The sequence below is a fragment of the Monodon monoceros genome, unplaced genomic scaffold (genome assembly GCF_005190385.1).
Source record: "Monodon monoceros isolate NGI ecotype Baffin Bay Population unplaced genomic scaffold, NGI_Narwhal_1 Super_Scaffold_9, whole genome shotgun sequence".
Taxonomy (NCBI): domain Eukaryota; kingdom Metazoa; phylum Chordata; class Mammalia; order Artiodactyla; family Monodontidae; genus Monodon; species Monodon monoceros.
The window spans coordinates 26,726,580-26,751,414 of record NW_021703786.1 but is presented as its reverse complement, the minus strand read 5'-3'; the positions used below and the strand labels follow the sequence as shown (position 1 = coordinate 26,751,414).

Sequence of the window (24,835 nt, the reverse complement as noted above, 5' to 3'; positions counted from 1 at the left end):
TATTGCACCTGGCAGGTAAATGTGTTTTCTCAGGCCGTGTGATGACCCCACCCAGCGCGGTATTCTGACAGTGGTACATACTCTGTTGGTCTTTAGCGACTCCCTGTCACCTTGGGGCTGGCCCAGAATTCTGATGGGCACACCGGCGGGGTCCACAGGTCCCCACTCTGCTGGGCCCAGCCAAGCTCTGCTGGCATCCCCCCAAACCCTAAGCACTGCCTGAGCGCAAAGATGCTGGGGTTGAATGGCTGGGAGAAGCCAGCCCTGCAAGGGGCAGGCACTGCAGGTGGGGAACCCCAAGAAGGACAGAGCTTGCTGTTCCCAGCCCAGAGCAAGGACAGTGTGACTGGAGGGTGTGGGAAAGGAGGAAATGGTTGGAGAGGTGGGTGGGAGCCCTGGGCCCTTTTTTTTTTTTTTTTTTTTTTTTTGCGGTTTGCGGGTCTCTCACCGCTGCGGCCTCTCCCGCCGCGGAGCACAGGCTCCAGACGCGCAGGCCCAGCGGCCATGGCTCACGGGCCCAGCCGCTCCGCGGCACGGGATCCTCCCGGACCAGGGCACGAACCTGCGCCCCCTGCATCAGCAGGCGGACTCCCAACCACTACGCCACCAGGGAAGCCCCCTGGGCCCTTTTAATGTAACAATGATGCTCATCCTAACTGGCATTTGTAGCACCCCATGGGCCTGAGCTAGGCTCCTCACAAATGCTCTCAGGCAGGTGCTGGCTGGGAGCGGAGAGGGCAGTGAGGAGTAAATAAGCTGATGTACATCAAGCACTTTTTGCCCGGGGCCTGGAACACCAGCTTTCACTGTAATAGTAGTTCTCCAACAGCCCTAGGGCCGGATTACGAGCCTGACAGATCAGAAAACTGAGGTGCAGAGGCAGGCCGGGGTGGTGGCCTCTAGGTTATCAGTGACCAACACAAGGCTGAGCGTGGGCCGCTGTGGTCACTTAATCCACACAAAGCCCCGATGCGATGCGGCAGGTGACCTCCACCTTGCATCCGAGTGGCTTGAAGCTCGGCTGAGTGACCAGCCTCGTGTCCTCGGGGCCCCTTCCAGGCTGGCCGCTGGCTCGCAAGGTCCTGGACATTGTCCAAGGGGCTGGGGCTGGACTGGGGATGCGCGCGCCCGGGCTCGGCCCGCGGCGTGGGGGCGGCTGGGGTAGCCCCACGTGCGAACCCCAGCCTCTGCCTGGCCGGAATCAAGGCCCCTCCGCCTCCCGCCCCTGGCGCGCAGCGGCAGGAGGCGCCTCCTCTGCGGCGGACGACCTGGCCTGGCGCCGGGTCCACTGGGGGGCGCCACTCGACGGCCACACCCGAGCGAACCCCGCGGCGCCGGCCGAAGCGGGCGGAGGGGCGGGACCCAGGACGCGAGAAACGAAACCGCGCGGACTGGCGGTGGCGTGGGCGCGGGAGCGGCGCAGGTGCGAGGTGGCGGGCGGGGCGGGGATTCGCAGTTGCGAGGCCCGGGCGCAGGGACACCGGACGCGGGTCTTGGCGGGCAGAGTGCAGATTTACAGGGGGGGATGCGGGTCCCGTGAGTGCGGGGCGCAAGTTCCCGTGGGTACAGGCTGTCTCACGGGTCGGAGTGCGGGTCCCCTGGGTGCGAGAGGGTCCCACGGATCAGGGTCCCCGCCGGTCTGGGCCACGGTCGCGGAGGCCCGGCCCGAGGCGTTGCCGGCGAGCGCCGCTTGCGTCCTGATGCGCCGCGTCCGGCCGCCGTCCGCGCCGGGCCGCCCCTTCCTGCGGCGCTGAGTTTCGGTTTCGCCGCAGGTTCCCTGTCCAGCCCCGCCGCGCGGCACCGTGCGTACCCTGTTCTCCGGCCGCGCGCAGCAGGTGGGCCTGGCGGAGGCAGCGCGCTTTCCCCGGGCCCCAGCTACATTCCCGGGGGCCCAGCCTCGAGTGCGAAGGACCCCGTGCGAGGAAGCGCCGGTCGGGCTTTGAACCCGAGAGCGCTGCCCGGGGAGGGGGCGCTGCGGCGCATAATAGCGGACCGGGACGGGCAGACCTGGGGACCTCTACCCGGGAACGGAATCCTTCGCTTTCATTAATTGCAACAACGGAAAAGTGATGTTGCGAAAAATGCCCGTATCTTTATTTCATGGTAACTTTTAGGAGAACGGAATCACTGCCCACATCACCGAGCCGCCCAGAGCGCAGGGTTCTCCCGACTTAGCAGGGGCTGCCTGTGGTCAGGGGCTAAAGGCCAGGTTGCCACCTCGCCGGTTTTGGCCTTGAGAGCCGCGACTGGGACGCGGCCCTGGGGGAAGCCGGGGAGGGCTGAGAATGGGGGAGTGTGAGGATGGTGGGGGCCACCACCTGGTTTTCTTTGGTGATGGTTGGCGGAATGTGGCTGGAAAAAAGGGGAAGGGAAAAGTCCGGAAACTGATTGAATAGAGATGTGTTGGTGCCGGCTGTCGCGTTTGCCCTTAGGCCCCTGGTGCTGGCGAGAAACAACAGGACACTTGAGTGAGGAATTCTGATCCTTGCTGTGAGTTTCCTGGTCTGTGGGGAAGCAGAGCTTTGGGGAGAGGGAATACACCTTCGGACAGAGGCCTGGGCCCAGGAGAGTCATTGAGAGTATTTTAGTGAGAGAGTACCCAGACGACAGTGGTGGTTGCTTTAGGGTGGTTGATTTGGGGGGGGGGGGCGTGGGGGGGGGGGGGGGGAGAGGGGAGGTGGGAACCAGGGCCCCGAGGATAACTGCGCACACTGAGTGCTTTTGGTCAGGCCCTGCCCAGCCCTCGCCCCCACCCCCACCACCAAGAGCCCACCATCAGGGAGACCAAGCTGGTGGTGGCAGAGGGGCACCCATGCCGCAGATGAAGTGAAAATGAGAATGGGATGCACGGGCGGGTAGAAGGGCTGAGGCAGGGAGTCGCTGCTTGATGAGGGCCCTTTGGGTGCCCTCCCAGCTGGGGAAGGAGCTGACTTGACCACTGCTCCAGCAAAGTTCTTGGATCTGAAGCCAGCAGAAATGGGTGGCCAGTGGATCTTTGTTCCCCAAGAGCCAAGACGCCTGTCTCCACTCTCACCGTGGATGCACTAAGTTGTCCCTGGAGGCTGGATGTTCTCGGCCTGAGTCCTGGCCTTGGCATGACCCTGACCTTGGTTTGCTGCCACTCCCACAGAAGGTGTTCTGAGGGCCAAATGGTCAATGAGAAGAGTGCAGGCTTAGCAGATGGCACTCCCCGTTATTAGAAATCTTGACCACTGGCCCCGTTATTAGGAATCCTGACTGCCAGCCCTATAGCCCCGGGCTGCCCTGTGCAGGCTGGTTCCTTTGGCAGGCTCTGACTCAGCCATTTGCTGCCAGCATTTCTGCAGTGAGGCACAGAGAGTCTGAGTCCCTTGCCTGGGGCACGCAGCAGGTATCCCCACCCCATGTCTTATCTCTGGGTTTTGCACAAGCTGTGTCTCTGCTTGCTCCGCCACTACCCCCAGTCTCCACTCACTTGGCTCAGCTGACCTGGCTCCCAGTCTCAGCTGGGCGGGGAAATTTTTAGACTCACTGAGTGATGGAGAGTTCAGGAAGCTGGGAGGGGCAAGCCTGGTGGGGGCAGCAGAAAAGGAAGTGGGTGCTGGCGCCACTCAGGGCTCAGACAAGGAGGGAGTTGGAGGGGGAGGTTGGGATGAGGCAGGCTGGAGCGCCTCAGGGGCAGTGATCAGGCTGGTTTTCAGTTGAGCAAGGAGAACTTCTAGGCTGCTGCCAATTTCACTTTCCCAGAAAATGAAACTGAAGCAAGGCTGTGGTCATATGACAGGTGGTGGGGTATAAAACTGGCTGCCTCGGGACTCTTGCTTCCAGATCTGCAGAGGCATGCCAGCCTCAGGAATTCCCCTCCCTGGAGGTATGGAGTGTCCTTCCTGCCGGCATATCTCCAAAGAGGAAGCCCCGAAGTTCTGCAGCCAGTGTGGACACAAGCTGCTTCCTGCAGCCCCTGTACCAGGTAAGGCCCTGATGCGGCTGGGAGCCCAGTGGAGCTGGTGGTAGTGGGGCAGTCAGCTAAGTCCCACCTGCCTCCCTAGAAATGGAGACCTTGGCCAGCAGACAACCCAGGCCAGCAGTGACGTCTTCTATGGCTAAAGAACTCTTTCTAGAAGAAGCACTATTCTTAGAAATACAGTTTTATCTGCCCCTTTGCTGGAGGCATCTGTCACTTTTTAAAGAATTTCAGTTTCATTTCTTGGAGAGAACTTGGGGTTTTCCTTCTCCCTTGGGAGTGGGAAGTGTTGGGCTGAGCTGAGGAGTCTTAGAGGATTTCAGAGGATGCTGCACAGTAGCGGTACCCTAGGCCAACTTGGTGGGGGAGGGGTCCCCACAGCTTGCATAGGCCCCTTCCTGGTGAGGGGCAGCCGGTAGGTGCATGAAGGTAGAACCGTGTGTCAGGTGGGCCTCACCTGTGGACTCTGGTCGGTCCTTGATTCTCTCGGTGTCCTTGGCCTTGGACTGCCTCCCTGCCCTTCCTAGTACATACTAGGCATGCTCTGAGCGCAGGACTTTTGTACTGCCTTATCGCTCTGCCTGGAACACACGTTTCCTCAGAGGGCAGCACATCTCCCCCATACCCTCCTTCCAGTCTTTGCTCAACTGTCTCCTTTCTTCTGGAGGCCCACTCTGACCACCCAGTTGAAAACTGTGCTCGCCCCTCCCCTTCACTCTGAATTGCACTTCCCCAGGCTCTTTGTCCTGGTAGCACTTGGACCATACCAGGGTGGGGCTTCAGAGACATTTGCTCTCTTGTTCACTGCTTTATCCCAAGTCTCTTGTATGCTCCCTGGAACACAATAGGTGCTCAATAAATAATTGCTGAATGAACCAAAGAAGGTGCACTTTGAGGCAGGGATGAGATGGACACCCCCAGTTCTTTGATTGATCCTGTTTCTGCTGTATTTGTACAAAGTGCTCGTGTTACAGATGCTTTCTTTGGACTGTAAGAGGTATGGAGAGGTGGCCGCTTTTTGTTGTCAGCTTTTTATTGATTTTCTTTTGCTTCTAACCCTTTGGGAGGAGCTTGGTGGGCAGCTGAGTGTCCACTCTTATCATTGATTCCTGGTCCAGATAGTGAATCATAGCATGGCTGAACTCTTGGTGTCCAGGCAGAATTTCCCACCTGCCAGGGCTCCCCACCTTGGTCACTAGAACATCTGCCTGACTAGGGGGCCTTGGGAGGAGGGGTCTTTGGGACCTCAGAGACTAAAAACACAAATAAAACCAATCAGCTAACCTGTGATTTGCCCGATCCTGTGCTAAATATTGAGGGAGGAGCTATCATCAATCCCCATTTTAGAGATGTCAAGACTGAAGCACAGAGAGGCTAAGTAACTTGCCCAGAGTTACACAGCTAGCAACTGGCAGAGAAGGGATTTTTGAACTCAGGAGCCAGAACCAGTACCCTGGAAGGAAGCTGTGGTTGAGGTCTTACTGGCCTAGCATGGTCGGGGAGGAAGTTTTCCTCTACCCTTCTAGGTCCTTCTGGTTTGTCTAAGAATTAAATTGACATGAGACAGATTAATGGGAGAAAATCAGAACTTCATTTGAGTCTCATGTCCTGTGCCTGGCACCTCCTGAGACTGATCCCTTTGGGAAGGCCTCCAGGAAAGCTTGCTGTCCCCCGCCACCCTTTAATTTTGTGTGAGGGGCTTTCCCAGGGCTGCTGAGAGCAACTGATGTGTTTTCCAACAGAACAGGGAAAAAAGCCTTGTCTGAGAACCCTGGTCACCTTCTAGTGTCCTGCCTGTCCAGGCAGGTAGGGAAAGCAGGCAAGGCAGCTGTCCACCTCGGCCCAGTCAGAGGTCACTCCAGGGCCCCCAACCATTAGCAGGGCATGGTCACTACCAAGATGGACAGCCCACACCTCGATGCTTGGCGTCTCTGCCAGCTCCAGGGGCAAAGGCTTTGAGAGCTGTTGGGGGTTTGCTGGCTTCTGGGCTGCCTGCTTATCCTCTGTGAGCACAGTGAGTGCTGGACAGGGCCATTGTCCTTAGGGCTGGCTTGCTGGGGGCGGTCCCTTACCCGTCACTGGGGGTGGGGGTTAGGGACCAGGCCCTGGTCACTCAGAGTGGGTCACACAATAGGGCTGAGGACCCAGGTGTTGAATGGTGAGTCCTGCCTCCGACCCACACCCACTTCCTGCCTACCGACTTCTCTGCTTACTATTTACAGGAATGGAAACTGAAACCAAAATGTTGGGAGGCTTGGGTGAGCTGCAGGAGTTATTTCCGCCTTTCAGCCACTTGTAGGTCTGCCAGGCCACCCAGCCTGTGAGCCCTGGGCATCCTGGACGCTGGGCTCCCTCTGGTGCTGCAGGTGGGGCCCGTTCCTCTGGAACTTGAGCAAGGTTGGGATCCATGGAGTCAGGAGAGGCTGCAGTGCAGGTGCCAGAGTCGCCAGGACACCTGGGTCTGGGCGGTGGGGGGAGTGGGAGGCCACGCAGATAAAGGCGTGGAAGGGAAGTGTGTGGAGAGTTCCAGGCCACCCTGGGCATAGGTGGAGGGCGGCTGGCTTTGCCAGGGGTGATGTTGGTGCAGTCTGATGGTAGAACAGGGGTGATGTTCATCTGGTCAGATGGTGGAGGGCTTCCAATGCCAGTAGGTTCAGCGGGGCAGGGGGTAGGGGGTTGTCAGGAGCCCCTCCCCCACCCCAAGTCACCCCTGTTCTGGTAGGTGCCCCAGGGAATCCAGGTGGGACTTCCTCCTTGAGTGCTAGAAGGTTATTTTTGCAGCGGCAGGGGAAGTTCTGGGAAATGCATTTTTTCTTTTATTTTCTGCATTTCCAAGTTTTTCTTGTCGATGGTTTTTTTTAAAATTTTTAAATTTTATTTATTTATTTTTGGCTGTGTTGGGTCTTCATTGCTACGCGCTGGCTTTCTCTAGTTGCAGCCAACGGGGGCTACTCTTTGTTACGGTGCGCGGGCTTCTCATTGCAGTGGCTGCTCTTGTTGTAGAGCACGGGCTCTAGGCGCACGGGCTTAGTAGCTGTGGCGCACGGGCTTAGTTGCTCCGTGGCATGTGGGATCTTCCCGGACCAGGGCTTGAACGCGTGTCCCCTGCATTGGCAGGTGGATTCTTAACCACTGCGCCACCAGGGAAGCCCCGTCGCTGTTTTTATAATGGAAAAAAGTAAGATAAGCAGGCTGAGACCCCTTAGGAGTCCAGGAGGGACTGGGGGCCGCTGGGGGAGCTCTGGAGGCAGCTGCGGTGGGCGAGGGGGGGCCCCAGGGTTTGGATGTAGCTGTGGAGGCCTCACTGCTCAGGGAAAGAGCTGCCCACCTGCCAGCACTTGTGGGTCCACTGATGCGGCCACTTGATTTCTGTGGCTGCCTGCACTGGCCTTTGAGTTTGTGCTGCAGGGAAGGATAACATTTCCCTCTTCCCTCCTAAATTCTTTGGCTGGTCTAACACTTAAATTCATAAGAGACAGATTAACATTTCATGTGTATGGGAGCCCATAAAAATAGGAGACCCAAAAGGCAGCCAGGTAATTGAAGCGTCTGTAACACCCTTACTTAAGGAGAGGGGTAGGATCTGGGGCTGCAAAGAGGAGGGCTTTTCACAGCAAGGCAGAGGAGAAGTTTGGAAAATAGAGGTTGCTCTATTATGCAGATAAGTTTTTTGGTAAATGGTAACTATAGTAATGGCTCTCTTCCTGGTATAGACCTAATTTAGGTATAGACCTAAATTTTTTTGTAAATTTAGGCCGTTGAGGGGGAGGCCAAGAGTTTTTCTTGAATCTGCTTAGTTTTAATTGTCTTTAGCACAAAATAATCCTCGTGACAAAGTGACATATTTGGGGTGGGAAATTCTGCTTCCCTTCAATGCCCACCGCACCTGACCCAGGGGCCGCCTGGTGGTGAGAGGAGTGCATGGGCTGAGAGAGTTGCGTTTTTCTATGTGGTGGTTTTAATTTTTTTTAATTGTGATAAAATATTTAAAACAATGATGGAAGGGATTTTCACAAACTGAAGTATGGGGAAGTCGTTTGGGCTTATACATGATTCAGCCTGAACTTTGTGTGAACTGGAACAGCCTGACCCATGGCCTGTCAAACATACCTCACACATGTGCTTTAACCATTAGCGACTCCACTTTGAAGATAAGGAGAAATGCCTCCCTTGCTGTGGCATCCACATCAGCACCCCCACCCCCATATTTAAGATTCACTTCCTAGACACCGGGGTCATACTGCCTTGCAGTGTACGTGCTAACCTACTTCATCCGAAACTTTGAAGGGATGTATCCCTGTCATGTTTGGTGTGTGTTCTTTGTTCTGACAAGATATAAAACTGCTGAAAACCATGCTTCGATGGAGCAGTTCCTCAGAACTACTGAGAGGCTGTCCTGGGCTATAGTCCTCAGTTTTGGTCAAATAAAACTCTCTTCTGTTTCTTATTATAGATTGATTATTTGCACTGACACACAGAATTTACCATTTTAACCACGTTTACGTGGACAGTTCAGTGGCATCAGGCACATTCACAATGTTGCACAGCCATCACCACCATCATCTCCAGAACTTCTTCCTCTTTTCAAACTGAAACTCTGTCCCTATTAGACACTAACTGCCCCTCCTCCTCCCCCAACCCTTGGCATCTGGCATCCTACTTTCTGTCTCTGTGAGTTCTGCTGCTCTAGGGACCTCATATAAAAGCTTGAGGCATGCAGTACTTTCTTTAGCCTTCAGGACAAGGCAGCTGCAGCCCCTGTTTTCCAGCTGAGGGAGGGGTGGGGATTGCTGAGGGTGGCAGACCCAGAGCTGCTGTCGGGGCTCATTTGGGAGCCTAGGCATCGAGTCTGTGCAGCTGACTGATTTAGGTTGAACTAATTTTGTAGCAGTGATTTGGGGTTGCCTGTGAGGTCCCTGCCCTTCTCCCCTATTCATGTGGTAATCAGCCATTGACTGGATTTGGGAATCTGTCTGAAGGGGAGCTTAGACCCTCTTAGCCCTCTCTGGATACCTGTGTGTCTGTTACCTGCAGGCACACCTGTCTGCAGGGGCGCTGCAATAGGAGGTCATGCTGCCCAGCGTGCATGTACCTGGTGAGCCCATGCTTCATGGGACAGGGACAGGAATTTGCTCTGATTCAGCCACAGTCCTGGGGGAAGGACCGTGGCCCTAGCGCTGTCCCCCGGGGCCTATCCTGGCCTCTGAGCCTGGATTCAAGCCCTGCCCGCCCCCTTGCCAGCTGGGGGCCTGAGCAAGTCACAGTGTGGCGTGAGTACTTGACGGGTTAGCACGCAGAGTATCAAGTAGGTGCTAGTTAAGTTTTGCTCCTACTGAGTCCAGCTAGTTTCTTTTTTATTTTGATGATTGTAGACGAAGTACCTGCTGGTGCAAATGACCTGCATGTTACAGGAGGATATAAAAAATGGTAAAGCCCCCTCAGCTTACCCCCAGCCCAGGCCCTTCACATCCCCCATCAACACAACACCATTAACTGTTTGGTGTGTCGCCTTCCAGATGTTTCCTCCGCGTGGAAACATGCACACACGCACATGCGTTTCTATAAGCTGGTGCGCTCTGCTTCCCTCATGTGGCGCCGCTCCGTGGCCTCTAGTTGAGACCGGTCTCAGCTCTGCCACACGGCAGCCAGCCCCGTCCTGGACTCCTGTTCTTTTGCCACAGATGCACAGGGCTGGGCTGGATCCTTGCACGGGATCTGCCCTGAGGCCAGTCTGTCTGGAGGACAAGCTCCAAGGAGCGGCCTGCTGGCCCCCAAGGGCCGGTGCATTTACAATGGAAACCTTCAAAACCTCCCCCACACAAGGCTTCTTCCGGTCCCTCTTGTCTGCAGGGTCTTCAAGGTTTCATTTCCAGCCATACCCTGTCTAGGTTTGGGCCAGTCAGATGGGTAGAAACGGGTACCTCTTGGGTTCCACTGTCACTTCCTTCATTGGTAGGGAAACTAAAGGTTAAGAGCTCACTTATAATTCTTTTTCTTTGAACTGCCCCTTTTCTTTGGGGAAGATCCTTTTCTTCCTTTTTTAGGTTATTCTTACTGATTTTCACAGTCACTGGGGCTGTTTATATTGGAGGCACCTGGAAACCCAGCTCCCTGCTTCCTCGGCAGGAGGAGTACACTGGGCCGCACACGCTCTGTGTCCAGACCAAGGGGGTCAGGTCTACGCACAGCTCTGCATCTTTCTCAGGTCCCGACAGCCCTGCTTTGTCCTTATGCTGCTGCCCTCATGGAGGCAGACTGGTCGTTTTCAAGCATAGGGTCTGTTTGTCTGACTGGGAAGAAGGAGTTGATGAGTTCGAAACCCCAGTAACCAGCCCTGGACCCCTGCTATACTTCTGCCAATCACTGGGGCCATGGAAATGCCAGGTTCTGATTGGATCAGGCTAATGGGGGGCCACCCCCGCAGTGGAGGCTGGGGGAAGAGAGAGGAGGTCAGGATGCCCACAGTTTATCATCAAAGGACAGTGGCCCCGGGCTGTCGTGTGTTACAGATACTCTCCCAGCTTTATTTAGTTCTTTGGCCTTAAGGTTCAAAGTGTGTTTGTAGTTGTTTAATGTATTTGTTAGAAATTCTGATTCCTGTTAATTGAAATCATCCAGCGAAGGCTTCTGAGGGGCTTTATGTTCCAGGCGCTGGGGACTCCAAGAACAAGGCCACTGGTCCCTGCCTTCCAGAACTTACAGAGGAGGGTGGTGATACGACTGGGCACCGGGAGAGGGGAGTGGAAGGCGCTTTTGGAAGTTCACCCTCCTCCCCGCGTGGGCCTGGGGCCTTGGGGATCAGTCTAAGGGAGGCTTCCTGGCAGAAAACCATCTGGAGTGTGTGTGTCTCTGGGGGGGCCGTCGAGACCCAGGTTTGAAAATAGGCCCCCTGAAGGATTCAGTGTGTGTGTGGGGTCACTGTATCAGGCTCTTGGTGCTGTGGGTGTCAGCTCTAAATGGGTGTGAATTTGGAGACAGACCAACCCCCAGGACACACGGATGGATGAGTACAGGGAGGTGTTGGGAGACCCCTGGGCCCTGCTGGGAGACGGGCTGGGAAGGGGGAGCCTGCCCCTGGGGAGAGAGGGGGGCTGCTTTCGAGAGGGCGGCCGGTGGCAGTCCCGGTTTGGAGCTCTGTAGAGTTTGAGGTGTCGCTGAGACACCAGGTCTGGGGCTGTGCTGATGCAGACGCAAGGGGGCGCTGGACTGCGCTCTCTTGCTGGGCTGGGGCCAGGGTCCTGGGTCCCCCTTGCCCACCAGACAGCAGAAATTGTACCAGGCTTGCCTCACCACACGCAGGGCAGGATCTCGAGTGGGGAGAGGGCTAATCTTGGACAACGCTCGTGGGAGGAGTCCAAGTTTTCCTTCGTGACGTTCACTTGTTTTTCCGAGATGTGACCCATGTGCGTCTGCCTTTGTAGATTCTGAGAACAGCCTCGAGGCGACATCGGCCCCGGAGGGAGAAATGGAGTGTGGACAAGAGCTGAGGGAGGACAGCAGCCCTTTCTTTTCGCTGGGCTCAGGTGATGTGCAAGAAAACCCAGATGAGCCCTGTTCGGACGCCTCCTGGCAAGTGCAGAGAGTGAGTGCCTGGCCCCTGGGGAAGTGGGTCTGGGAGGGATGGTTCTGCCCGTCCACCTGCTCTGCAAGGATGCTGTTTCTTGCTGTGGTTTCATCGGTGGCTGAACAAGGTCCCGCATGTCCCCACAGCATCTTCTCCGGGAAAACGTTATTACTCTGATGTGCAGCCCGTTGGCCCCTGCATGCTGGGCTGTGCCAGAGCCGCCCCTTCTGTGCCTGATTCATCGCAGGGTCTCTGGTTTCCCATCCCCCTTCCTTTTCCTCCCACCATATACCCAGCACATCGTGTCTCCCAGATGCTGTGCTTGGGCCGGGGCTGGGTGCCTGAGCTTCTGCCACGTGGGTATCTGGCTCTTCTCTGGGCGTTTTGCATGGACCATGCAGTCCATAAGGTGCCTCCAGGCTCTGAGGAAAGGGGGGTGCTCGGGAAATGCCACCAGTTACCCAGATGTTCTTCCTTGAAGGGGAAGCCAAGCTGTCTGCTCTCCTTGTAAGTGTCAGACCCCGCGAGAGCGTCTCCTGAGTAAGTGACCAGGCTGGAGCCCAGGCGAGGCTTGCAGAGAGTTACCTGGGCAGATTCAGGGAGAATGATGGGGGAGAGCTCCCCACGCTGAAGTCTAGCCTGTCCAGATGCAGACAGCCGGGTCTGTTCCCAGGTTTCTTACAGGACTGGGAGGGACATTGTCTCTCTGCCTGGTAGGGGCTGGTTTCTTGTCTGGTCCTCAGTTGTTCTTTGTGGTCAGACAGTGTGGGAGGTACTGCAGCTGGCAGTGTTGCAGCCCTTTGTGAGTATGTGTGTGCATGCATGTGTGAGCAAATGTGTGTGCATAGTAAATGTGTGTGCACTCGTATGAGAATGCATGTGTGGTATATGCGTGTGTGTGAGTGTGTGGGGTAGTTGTGATGTGTATATGTGAGTGTATCCTTCCCCTTGGACAGTAATCCTGTCCAAAGCAGGATGGCCAGCTCCCATCCTGGGCCCCGTCAGACACTGAAATTTGGGGTAAACGTTTTTTTTTTTTTAAATAAATTTATTTATTTATTTTTGGCTGCGTTGGGTCTTCGTTGCTGTGTGCAGACGTTCTCTAGTTGCAGTGATGGGGTCTACTCTTTGTTGCGGTGCGCGGGCTTCTCATTGCAGTGGTTTCTCTTGTGGAGCACGGGCTCTAGGCATGGGGCTTCAGGAGTTGTGGTGTGTGGGCTCAGTAGTTGTGGCACACAGACTCAGTGTTGTGGCATGTGGGCTCTAGAGTGCAGGCTCAGCAGTTGTGGCGCACGGACTTAGTTGCTCCATGGCATGTGGGGTCTTCCCAGATCAGGGTTCGAACCTGTGTCCCCTGCATTGGCAGGTGTATTCTTAACCACTGTGCCACCAGGGAAGTCCCTTGGGTACACTCTTAAAGTGAGTATCAAGAAACACACACCATTAGGAAGTAAGTGTATGACACTGTGATTGAAAATGGTATTGAGCCCAGCAGGATTAGGGCTTTTTTTTTTAACCTTGACTGAGTAAGTTTAAGCTTCTCTTGGAAGAAAAAATGAGCAGGAATAACCAAGAAAATTTTTAAAAAGAAAAGCCTTGAGTGGGACTTGATGTATTAGATGAACAAAAACATGTTTCAAAGCCAGTCATTAAAACAGCGAATCTTGGGGCTTCCCTGGTGGCGCAGTGGTTGAGAGTCCGCCTGCCGATGCAGGGGACACGGGTTCGTGCCCCAGTCCGGGAAGATCCCACATGCCCTGGAGCAGCTGCGCCCGTGAGCCATGGCGTCCGGAGCCTGTGCTCCGCAATGGGAGAGACCACAACAGTGAGAGGCCCGCGTACCGCAAAAAAAAAAAAAAAAAAAACAAACAGTGAGTCTTGGGAGGAGTCAATATACCCGAATAGCTAATCCAGAAACAAACCCTAATGTGTATAAAAACAGTTGGGGAAAATATACATAAATATTTATCTGACCCATGGATGGGGAAAGATTTTCTAGTAATTAAAGCAAAGGTGAAAAATACAAATAAAAGATTGGTATATGTGACTCCAGAAAAAGTCTTAAAAGAGTTAAAAACCTCATATCATGAGTACAAATGAAGGGCAAACAGTTTAGGAAAAATACGTATTTACGTATTTGTATGTACATAAAAAGATTTGTATTTACATAACATTTTTTTTTAGCAAAGAGTGAGTTGCCTCAATATGTCAAAAGCTCTTCGAAATCAAGTAGAAAATAGTAACCAATCCAATAGAAAGATGGGCCAACAATAGATATAGTCCACAATAGAGAAGATAGAAATGGCCATTAAACGTTTAACTGTCCCACCTCTGAATCAAACACTCAAAAGAGCTGCAAGGTTTTATATTAAACCTATCAAACGAACAAATTGACTAAAAGTCAGCATTTGCAGCGATGGGGCAGTTTTCTCCCTGCAGGTGAGAGTAATGTGTTGGGACCCCCTGTGAGGCAGGTGCCCCCTGCTCTTCTGCTTCTCTACTGTCATTGTCAGAAAATAACCTCAGGCATGTGAGATTTCATTTGAAGATTTTATCACAGCCTTAGTGTTTTATGGCCAAATGTTGGAGTCCACCTGAATATTCCACCCTGGGGAGTGTCATTTGTATCATCCTTATGGCAGAAAGTACTGTGGCTTCCAACTGTTATTTCTGTCAAAGATTAAAGATATGAAGGAATTCTTGTAATCAAATCGGATAGATAAAAAGATAAAGGACAATGAATAGTAGAGTGATATCAGCAAAAATGCCAGAGAAGGGAACTCCGAGGGCCTGTCCCCTCAGAGAAACACCCCAGTAAGTGAGAACTGTAAGAATAAACTTTACTGGAACTCTGGAAAGTAGTCTGAGGTTTGCAGTAACCAAGTGAGCGCAGAATCAAGAAAAAGGGGCTTAACCTGGTAGGAGAGCTTTGTGGTGCCGTAGCTCAACCTTAACTCAGCCGTGCCCTCCTCTCCTGCGTGCTGGTGGTCTGAGGATGACAGCCTCGTTCTGATGTTCTGCTGTGGGCTCCCCGTTCCGGAGGGGGCCGAGCAGACCTGTCCCCAAGGAAGTATGTTGTGACCTGTCTGGGAGTTCCCAGAAGGAATAACACAGGGCACTTGCCTTTTTTACACCTGACTCGGAATTAACTCTCTAAGGGTGGAAAAGCAGCTGTGCGGAGGGTGTTCCTCAAAAGCACTGAAGGCAGATGGAAAGGTGCTACCTGCGCTCCCCCCACCCCGGGTGGAAGGTTCCAGCTGGGGTCACCAGCAGATGTGCTGGAAGCCTGGGGTGAGAAGCCTGAGAAGAAGGTCCCTCTGGGGAATAAGATTTTGAAACAGCTACCAGGATTGGTGAGGAATCTGGAGAAAGCCACGCAGGTGCCCGGAGCTCACCCAGGGGCTGGGTACGGGGTTCCTCCTGGTGGGACGAGAATGATGGAGTTACATGGAAGTGATGGTCATACAGTACTAAATGCCACTGAGTTGTGCACTTTAAAGTGGTTAACTTTAGGTTATGTTATGATCTTCACCTCGATATAAGAAAACTGTGTAATATTGTCATAGAAGGGGATTTAAAAACAAAAGCCTGAATGCACACTTACCCACACAGGAGAAGCCAGATGCAGTGAACACAGGAACGCTGGGGGGTTGTCTGGTGATTAGCTCCTGAGGGCTTCTGTGACTGTTGCCAGTCCCTGCAGTGACCTTATATAATCCTAGTAGACAGTGGCGTGTGTGTGGTCGGAAGGGCCTGTGGGCGAGGCCGTGATGTTCTAACAGTGGTGGGATGACATGCGGGGGACCAAGGGAAAAGGCCAGAACCAGGACCCGGACCACTTGGTCTCATCCCCAGCCGCTGAGTGAGTGAGCCCTTCACCCGGCTGTCGTGCGGTGGGTGCAGGGGTGTTGGGGTTACGGGCCGTGGGGAGCACCTGTCCCTACCTGCCCTTCCTGTGGTGGCCCTTTGGTGCTGACTGACAGGGCAGCTTTGGTGGTTCTTGCTTCCAAATGGATTCTTTCTCCCCTTGGGACAGCTTCCCCCGCCCTGTGAGGAAGAGGGGCACAGGATGGAGCCCAGAGAGTTGGGTTGAAGGCGCCTACTGACCCTGTGGTTCCTTCCAGTGTCACCTCGGTCCCCATCGTCGGCTTCCTTCTGGGAGGGGATGGAGCCAGCCTGGGTACCTGGCGCTGACTGGGGTGGGCTTTGCGCCTGGGCCACCCATGTGCTCTGACCCGTCTCACCCACTGGGCCTTTGCAAGTACCCCTCGGAGAACTCCCCTTCCCTTTCCACGCTGACTGCCTGCCCTCCCCAACACTCGGTCAGAGGCTCGTGGTCTTTCCCCTTGTCCGTCCCTGAGGGTAGTGCCAGCCATGAGGCCCCCATGTGGGAGGCCCAGGTACCCTCCCCTGACCTGCACCCAAGGGGAATGGCACAGGACTGGCTCTGTGCTGCCGGGGGTGTGCCATCCAGAGGGGTTGGGCACTGCCCTGCGTGCCCCCCGTCCCCGAGAGCCCCCTCGAGGCCTGGCCTCAGGTGCTGGGCTGCCTGCTCCTCCAGGAGTGTCCCCGCAGCTGCATCTGTGTGGAAGCACCGGCCTAGGCATTGTGATGGAGCTTAGGGAACCAGGGCCTGGGCCTGCTTGCATGGGAGGTCCGGTGTGCCAGGGCTTACAGGCACCAGCTCTAGCATGGGGCAGCTTGCCTGCATGGATTTGCTCTGCCTGCCACCTGCAGGACCCTTTCTTGGGTTCCCTACACCCGGAACCCTGTGCCTGCTGAGCCTGGACGCCCCGGGGGCTGGGGGGCTGGTTTAGTCCTCACTCGAGAGCATCTCTCTGCCTGGGCCTGAGTTAGGGGTCCCTTAGGTCCTGATGGAGCGGGGCCTGTGGTCACCCTGTCCTGTCTGAAGGGGGTCATGTTTCAACAGGAAGTTGCGTCAGAGGGTTTTGTAGATGCGGCAGGCGGTGCATCCACATCCGATGAGCTGGAGGCTGCTAGTTACTCTGCCTGCAAAAGAAGAAAAGAGGATGCAACCCCGTTTGAGGTCCCTGACACGTGCTCTTCAGACTCTGAGCAGGTAGTTTGCATAAATAGTGGCACACGATGCCTCCCGCCGAGGCTTGCATGAAACTGAGCCCCACACCTTCTCTGATGCTGAGGATGGCTGGTGGGGAGGTGCTTTTCACTCCTACCTGGGCTGGTCTAGGAAGGAGCCATGCCTTTAGGTGTCAGCTCTTGTGACTCTGAGGATGTTCTGCTAACATTAAATTTCAGCTTTATTGTATGTGGCGCCCTACCCCACTTTTCCATCCATCTTTTAATTTCTTGTGCAGCTATCTTCTTTGGTTCCTGGGAAAACTTACCCCGAAAGCCCCACAGGCCATACAGATTCTCTTCATGGAAAAGAGCAGCGGGGGCCTGGGTTTTCCGTGGGAGCTGGGACCAGTCTGGTGGGAGTCAAAGGCCGAGCCTCTGCTGGGGCTTAGAGAAAACCCCCAGTCTCTGCAACTGCCAGCGCCTGAGGTTCTGGGCTCGTGTTCTGAACCCCGGTTGTGCAGAGGAAGCCGCTAAATTTAGTCTCTGGTTTCTGGAAGTTCAAATCCTGACTTCTTTCATTTTCTATGGCATTTGTGAGTCTTGCAGATTTCACGAATAATATCAAAAGTGAAACTAGCTAATATATATAATGGAAGTATTTTTGCTTATGAGGAAAAGCAATGAGGCTTCAGACATTGAAGAGTGATGTTTGTGGTGTTTAACTGTCAGTCTTTTACAGAGTGGTGACTTTCCCTGAGTAAGATGGCCATTGATTCATTTAACAAAGGTTTATTTGAGCAGCTGCTGCCTGTGGGGCACTGGGTGCTCGGTGTGAGGGGGAAGCATGTAAACCAGGTGTGGTCTTGCCTCTGGGCTTGGGTCTGTTGGTTAGTTAAGAACAGAAGCACCTTGGGAATTCCCTGGCCATCTAGTGGTTAGGACTTGGTGCTTTCACCTCCTGGGGCCGGACTTCAGTCCCTGGTTGGGGAACTAAGATCCCACAAGCCATGTGGCACAGCCAAAAACAAAAACAAAAAAAGCAAAAGCACCTTGTAGGGCTTCCCTGGTGGCGCAGTGGTTGAGAGTCCGCCTGCCGATGCAAGGGACATGGGTTCGTGCCCCGGTCCGGGAGGATCCCACATGCTGCAGAGCGGCTGGGCCCGTGAGCCATGGCCGCTGAGCCTGCGCGTCTGGAGCCTGTGCTCCGCAACGGGAGAGGCCACAACAGTGAGAGGCCCGCGTACCACAAAAAAAAAAAAAAAAAAAAAAAGCACCTTGTAAATACAGTGGACATCAGGGTGCGAGCACTAACAGAAAATGGGGGTGGGTGGGTGGAGAACCCCTTCATGATCTACACAAACAGGAAAACCAAACTGCAAATAGATTTTCCCAGAAGGAAGGTTTAATATCGTAAAGATGTCAGTTCTCTCCTCAGATGTATACATCCAATTAGCCAATTAATGTGTAAAAGTAGTATTGTTCCCAGTGGGTCTGTTTTTGCTTTTGTTTTTGTTTTTGTTTTGAAATAGATAAAAGACTCTAAAGTCCATCTAGAGTATAAATTGGCAAGAGTTCCTATGAAGAATGTAGAAAAGTAGAACAATAAATGGGAGATTTGACATCAAAATGTATCATAAGCTATAAACATAGCAACATAACATCCTAATGGAGTAACAGAGACCCATCAGGGAGGGTTGACGTAGAACATCCAGACGCAGATGTGAGCATTTATGGCAGTTGAGTACGTGATAAAGGTGGCATCATGTATCAGAGAGTAAAGTTGTGTTAAGTAAGGGGTGTTTGAACCGTGGCTCACCATTTGGAAAAAACGGTTCTTTACTCATACTAAACACTAAAATATATGCCAGCTTGGTTGACCATGTTAAAGTAAAATACACCCTAAAAGTTCTTGTAAATATAGGTGACTATTTATAAAATTATATAGATATTCCTAAGGCTCACCAAAACAACCCCTTAAATGCTGATAGGGGCACAAAAATATTCCAGATTCTGAGTTAGAGGGGACCATTCAGCAATAACGTGGAAAAGCAGATGGCTAGAAAACATTTGCAACATGTGACAAAGGGTTCATGACTGGAATACCTAATCAATTCTCTCAAAGAAATAAGACATCCACGCACTAACAGAACAATGGGTGAAGGACATAAAAGGCAGTTCCCAGGAGAAAGAGATAAGTGGGCAGCAAATGTGGGATAGTTCTCCTGGAGGGGTGATCAGAGGAGAGCACATGCCCACCGCCCAGAGGCTGCCCTGTTGCCTCTCAGATGGGTGGGGTTTGGTTTTATTTATTTACATATTTTATTGTTATTTTTCAAATTGAAGTATAGTTGATTTGCAGTGTTTCAGGTGTACAGCAAAGTGATTCAGTTATGTATATATTACATATATAGATTCTTTTTAAGAATCTTTTCCATTATAGGTTATTACAAGGTATTGACTATATTCCCTTTGCTGTATAATAGGTCCTTGTTGTTTATCTATTTTATATATAGTAGTGTGTATCTGTTAATCCCAAATTCCTAATTTATCCCTCCCCCACATTTCCCTTTTGATAACCATATTTGTTTTTATGTCTGTGAGTCTATTTCTGTTTTGTAAATAAGTTCATTGGTATCATGTTTTTAGATTCCAGGGTTTTGGTTATATTAAAAAGAGGGTTTGGGCTGGTGGCTGCCACCACAGGTGTGGTGACATCCACCAGTCTGCTCTTGGGGGCTGGGGTGTGGTCTGGGGTCCGTGTGATGGGCTGTTATCGTGTCACCCTTTCTCCCAATGGTTGTCTTCCAGGAACTGGGTCACGTCCCTCCAGGGGTCCGTCTTGCATTTACTGCCATCTTTACACAGCTGCACCTCCCAGGCCCTCCTGGTTCCGCGGGGTCGCCTAGCTCACTGTGGTGTGTGCTTCCTTGTTCTTTCCCTGCTGACAGCGCCCTTCCTTCTAGAAGGCAGACCTGACCCATGTTCCCTGGGGAGGGCGGCTGGCACCTGTTCATGAGGTCAGAAACCTCCCACCAACTTCTGTGATGCCCAGAAGGCATCTGGTCACACATGTGTCACAGAGGGATCCTCCTGTACTGTGCCATGAATGATACAGGAGCCCTGAGGATGCTGTGGCCCAAGCATATCTACCAGAGCCTGACATCTTATGCACCAAAGCTGTTAGAACATGATTACCTAGACTTATCTGGGGCTTCTGTAAAAAGGAAACACCCTACTCGGAAGTTTGAGTATTTTAACCATTAGAAATCTTTTGGTTGCAAATAATTGAAACCCAGCTCTGGTTAATTAATACAATAAAGGGAATCTGTCACTCATGTAACTGAGAAATCCTCAGGTAGACCTAGCTGCATGCGAGGTTTAATCTGGGCACCTAGATGATATTCCCAAAGTCCGGGTATCTCTCTGTGTCTTTGCACTGCCTTTCTCATGTCAGTTAGCTCCTTGGCCTCTCAGAAGCAGTCTCCATCACTGTGGACCCTTCCACAGTTATCCACTTCCCACTGCATCATTCAGGGGACAAGAGAATGCCTCCTTCGGGGGCTTCCAGAGAAGGAAGAGGAAGCGTCTCTTTCCCAGGGGAAGCTCTCCTCAAACCTCAGTGGCTGTGATTGGAATACATACCCATCCCTGAAGCAGTCACTGTGGCCAGGGTGGTATGCTGACCCTGCAGCTGGAGTAGAGTTAATCCTGCTTGAGCCACTTGGCTGAGAATGGGAGGTTCAGGGGACCATTTCCTGGAGTGGGGGAGTGGGAGCAGGACGCCAGGCAGATGGCGGTACAGGGATGGTCCAAGCACCTCTCCAAGGCTCCAGAACTGGTCCAGTCAGGCTTCCTCAGCACATCCAGGAATCGTGTTGTTCCCTTAGTAGAGATTCTTGTTGGACTTTTTCCTGATGGACCCTCACTTCCTCCTCGGCACTCCCTACTATGGAGTCTTAGTTCCCTTTTGCAGTTGGCTAGCGTCTAATTGAGAGGCCAGCCCTGGTCCTAATGATACCACTGGTTGGGATAGGTCAGGCTGGGGGTCAACCTGATTTCTAGTTCTCATCCCAGTTTCTTTTCTCTTGCTGATTCTGCAAAGCCCACCTTATGTTTGTAGACAGACCCCCCACCCCACTCCCCCCACTAAAGCACCGCCCACGTGTGTCATCCCAGTTCTACAAAAGTGGAAACTGAAGCTGAGAAAGGTTACTTGGGTCTGGAGACGGTGGGAAGGAAGGCTGCAGAGCGGGAGCTTGGGCAGTGCCTGTTTACTAGAAGAAAGTGCTTGATCAGGTGCCAGGTGGAAAGGTGACACTCTCCTCAGCCCTGCCGTCCTCCCTGAATTGGCAAAGCACTTGCTGTTGAAACCACACTCCTCGGATTGGACTCGAACCCAGCTGCACCTCAGATTGGGCCTTGAACCCATGATCCCTGACTTAGGAGGGGACTCGAACCCACTGTCTTTTAATTGAAACTGCTCACCTGGTCTTGGGGCTTAATGAAACTCAGGTTCTTTTGTCTCATCACAGAGATAATTCAGCATGAGGCAAAGCGATAGACAAAGAGTGAGTTTGTTAGCATAGGACACTTGTGACAGATACAAGTGGGCAGGCAAGGGAGTGCAGCCCCAAGAACAAAGAGGGCTACATTTTTATAACCGGAGAAAAAGTGGGGAGGGGAGAAGACCACCTTCTTCCTCATTTTTGGGTAGACATCAAGGCTTACATCATTAGTTCCTCCTTTGACCCTATATATGGTCTAACAGGGACAATCATGGCACTATTTAAATCATATATGTGTTAGCAAAAGGATGGTAACATACACTAAAATATTGTAATTCATCTAAGGTTTCAGTATAGTGTCCTCTTTCACCTAGTTTCTTTCCCCCCCTCACCTATGCTCCCGTCTTGACTACATTCAGAAATGCTACTCTTTGGGGACCATTAACTCCCTGACTTCAAGTAACAAGACCAAGACCCCGTGTCTATTGTCTTGTGCTTTAACTATCAGGACCTGGGGCTTGAGTGTGCCTGGGGCTTGGATGCGCCTGGTTTTCCTTCAAGGTAGCGCAGATTATTGCTAGGTTGCTGGATTCTTTTCTTGAGTGGTCATTGGCCTGCAACAGCTTCCTAAGCTCCCTTAAAATTCCTTTTCTGTCTTTAATGCCCTAGTGGGATTTCTAAACTAACTTTAATTATTCTACTCTCTCCCTGTCACTATCAGTGCAGGTGAAGGCAGAGGACCCCTGGGAATTGGGGCAGAGCTAGTGGGCCCATTTAGCCTCCAACACGTCAGCTTTTGTCAAGCGGCTTCACTGACTTTCTGTCCAACAAGTCAGTGTTCCCACCTGTCACCCCCGCATCCTGCTATAGGTACCATTTCAGGGTCCGCAGCACCACCCTTCTGTGTGCTCCTGACCCAGCACTCAGGTGAGTGAATGAGGCTGGCCTGCCTTCCCCCAGACTGGGGTCTCCTCTCTGCTCTCCCTGTATGGGAGGCCTTTGTTCTTTTGATGGAAAAACAAACTGATGCTCATTAAAAAATCAGAGGTGTATTCTGACCAACCCCCCCCCACCCTCAAGAAGTAGCAAACTGTTGTTTTTTTCTAATTAATTCTCTTTGGGCAGGAATAGGAATAGCCTTTATGTATGCATATAGAGCTGGCGCAGTGTAGCTTTTTTTTTTTTATAATGTTGTACATTCTTTTTTTATATATTTATTTATGGCTGCATTGTTGCTGCGCGCGGGCTTTCTCTAGTTGTGGTGAGCGGGGGCTACTCTTTGTTGCGGTGCACGGTCTTCTCCTTGTAGTGCTTCTCTTATTGTGGAGCATGGTCTCTAGGCACGCAGGCTTCAGTAGTTGTGGCCCATGGGCTTAGTTGCTCCACGGCATGTGGGATCTTCCCCGACCAGGGCTTGAACCTATGTCCCCTGCATTGGCAGGCAGATTTCTTAACCACTGTATCACCAGGGAACCTCCCGCAGCATAGCTTTTGAACTGAGGTATAATTGGTATTGAGTGAAATGCACAGGTCTTCAGGGCGGAGCCCCCTAGATGTTCTGCTGTGTGTACAGCTTCGTCACCCCCACCAGATCCAGAGACAGGACATTGCAGTCCCCCAGAAAGCTCGGTAGCATCCCTTCCAAGTCAATAAACTCTTCATTTAAAAAATGTTTTAATTAAATATTATGCCCACTATAAAGGGTATGTATAACATAAATGCAGGATTAACGAAGTGAATACTCACCCCCTACCATCCATTGTAAACATGGGCAACTATTGGGGTCTCCTCCCAACCGCCCCCATCCGCTGCCAACATCCAGAGGTTGTGACCCAGGTCTGTGCATGCATTCCCAATCAGCAGTGTTTAGTTTTAGTGTGCATATTCCTGACTAATGTGGTCAAAATGACAGACCGCAAGAATTAGGAATACATAAATTTGTAACAAGTATCATACATATAAACTTGATTTTTGTCAAGGAAAATTTTAGACTTTAGCCTCGAGCCTTGCTATATGGCAGGCGTGCCAGCAGCCTGAGATCTGCCAACATCCCAGTCCTGTCTATAGACCCATGAGGGGGCCGGGCACTCACGTGCCCCCGTAGACGTGTGTTGAGAGAACTCTAAGTCACCTGTGCAAAATCTAAATCTTATTCTAAGGGTTTTGAAGACGCTTATATAAAGAACAGTTAAATAAGGATAAGAAAAGGAGAAAGCAAGGTAAAGGGGAGAAGGGCAAATTGGAAATCAGAAGTCAAAACCTTTTGTTCTTGAATCTGATCACAGAGCCGACTGAGGGGTGTGGGGTCCCAGGGAGAGAGGAAACGTGCTGGTGCTACAGGGAAACACGGGACTTTCCAAGGAATTTATTTAATGAGACAGAAGTGATTAGGCACCTATAGGGGGTCAAGGATTGTTCTGGACACTGTGGAGGCAGCAGTGAAGAAAACAAGGACTTCCTTCCTGGAGGGGAGAGAAAATAAAGACATATTTAGTTGACAGTGGCTAAGGAGGGAAATAAAGCAGATGCGGGGCTGTGAAGGTTTGCTTTCCTACTGAGGGTGTCTGGGTGGTCTGCTGAGGGGTGTGGGGCAAAGGACGAAGTGAAGGAGGTGTCTGGGGAAAGACAAAACCTGAGGCAGGAGGCGCCCTGCTCGTATAACTGGTGATGACACGAGAGGTCAGTGGTACTTAACGGATTCCAGGAGGGGGGCCACGTCCACAGGGCCCCACGGGAGGGAGAAGGAGCAAGGGGAGAACGTGGCCCAGAGTCTGCCTTGTGGGGAAAGGCAGGCAGGTTCGAGCAGGTTTAGGTTTGGCTGGTTTGAATGCTCTTTGTGGGCTCTGGGTTATAGGGTTGTCTAGCTGTCCTGTACTTGGCCCTGCGGTGATTTAGGGCAGGGAATGTTGGCTTGGAGGGAGAGTTTGATAAAGGAGGTGGGCGGCAGGGCTCCGTGTTAGTTGGTTTGCAGATGAAAGATCTGCTCAGATCTTTCATCTGCTCAGAGAGATCCCTCTCTCTGGGAATTAGCTAGCCCTGGGAGGGGCAGTCTCTCCAGGATTAGCAAGGCCCCCGCAAATGCCAGAGCATCCTGAAATAAAGAAAGTAAAAAACAGGATTAATACTGGAGGCCAGGGGATGAGGTTAGCAGGCAGTGAGGGCCAGTCCTGCAGGGTCTTCCGGCCACACGTACGCTTTGATTCTGGATGGGCAAGTCAGCACATGAGGCAGCCTGTGGCTTTGGCCACCTTCAGACGTGTAGGACCCGGGAATCTTTGCCGAATGGATGAAACTGGCTCCTCGGCCTTTGGTGGCTTTCAGACTCAACCTGCGCCTCTTCCCTGGGAAGCCTGCGAGTCCTTCCAACATGCTAAAACCATTTGTTTTTAGTCTTTCTCTCCTCCTAAACCATCAGCTGCATAGGGGAGGAACGTGTCTTACTTTCTTGTTCCATGCACTTAGGACAACGTTCCAGGTTCCTTGGTAAATCAGTGTAGAACTAAGCGACTTGATTTAAGCCAGCCTCACGCTGAAAAAGGAGGAGATTCTGCAAAGGGCTTGGGGCTGTGGGGTCCACACACAGCTTTCTGCTGGTCTGACCTGTGGTTCCCAGTGAGGTTTCATGTCAGGACCACCAGGAAAGCTAATGGAGATGCTGGTGCCCGTGCCCCTAGGCCAGTCAGATCAGTCGGGCGCCTGGGGTAGGGAGCTGCTTGGTTCTCGTGCTCACAGAGCAGGCCTGGTCTGGCAGCAGCACCATGGAAATGTAGAACCTTGGGTCCT

General features: G+C 52.6%; 1 protein-coding gene across 8 annotated transcripts in view; it reads left to right on the top strand.

The window, feature by feature from the left end:
* The first annotated feature begins 1,320 nt into the window (after positions 1 to 1,320).
* Positions 1,321 to 24,835, top strand: part of RNF213 (ring finger protein 213) — a 111,863-nt gene continuing 88,348 nt past the window's right edge. The window contains exons 1-4 of one of the 8 annotated variants that reach the window (XM_029212153.1): positions 1,321 to 1,423; positions 3,808 to 3,949; positions 11,365 to 11,525; positions 16,438 to 16,587. In XM_029212153.1, coding sequence (XP_029067986.1) covers positions 3,820 to 3,949; positions 11,365 to 11,525; positions 16,438 to 16,587 — 441 coding nt within the window. In that variant the 5' untranslated portion in view covers positions 1,321 to 1,423; positions 3,808 to 3,819. Of the gene's footprint in view, positions 1,424 to 1,701; positions 1,836 to 2,460; positions 2,491 to 3,306; positions 3,950 to 6,095; positions 6,310 to 11,364; positions 11,526 to 16,437; positions 16,588 to 24,835 lie in introns of those variants that run through there. The other 7 variants (XM_029212154.1, XM_029212155.1, XM_029212160.1 and 4 more) reach the window with 7 other exon arrangements.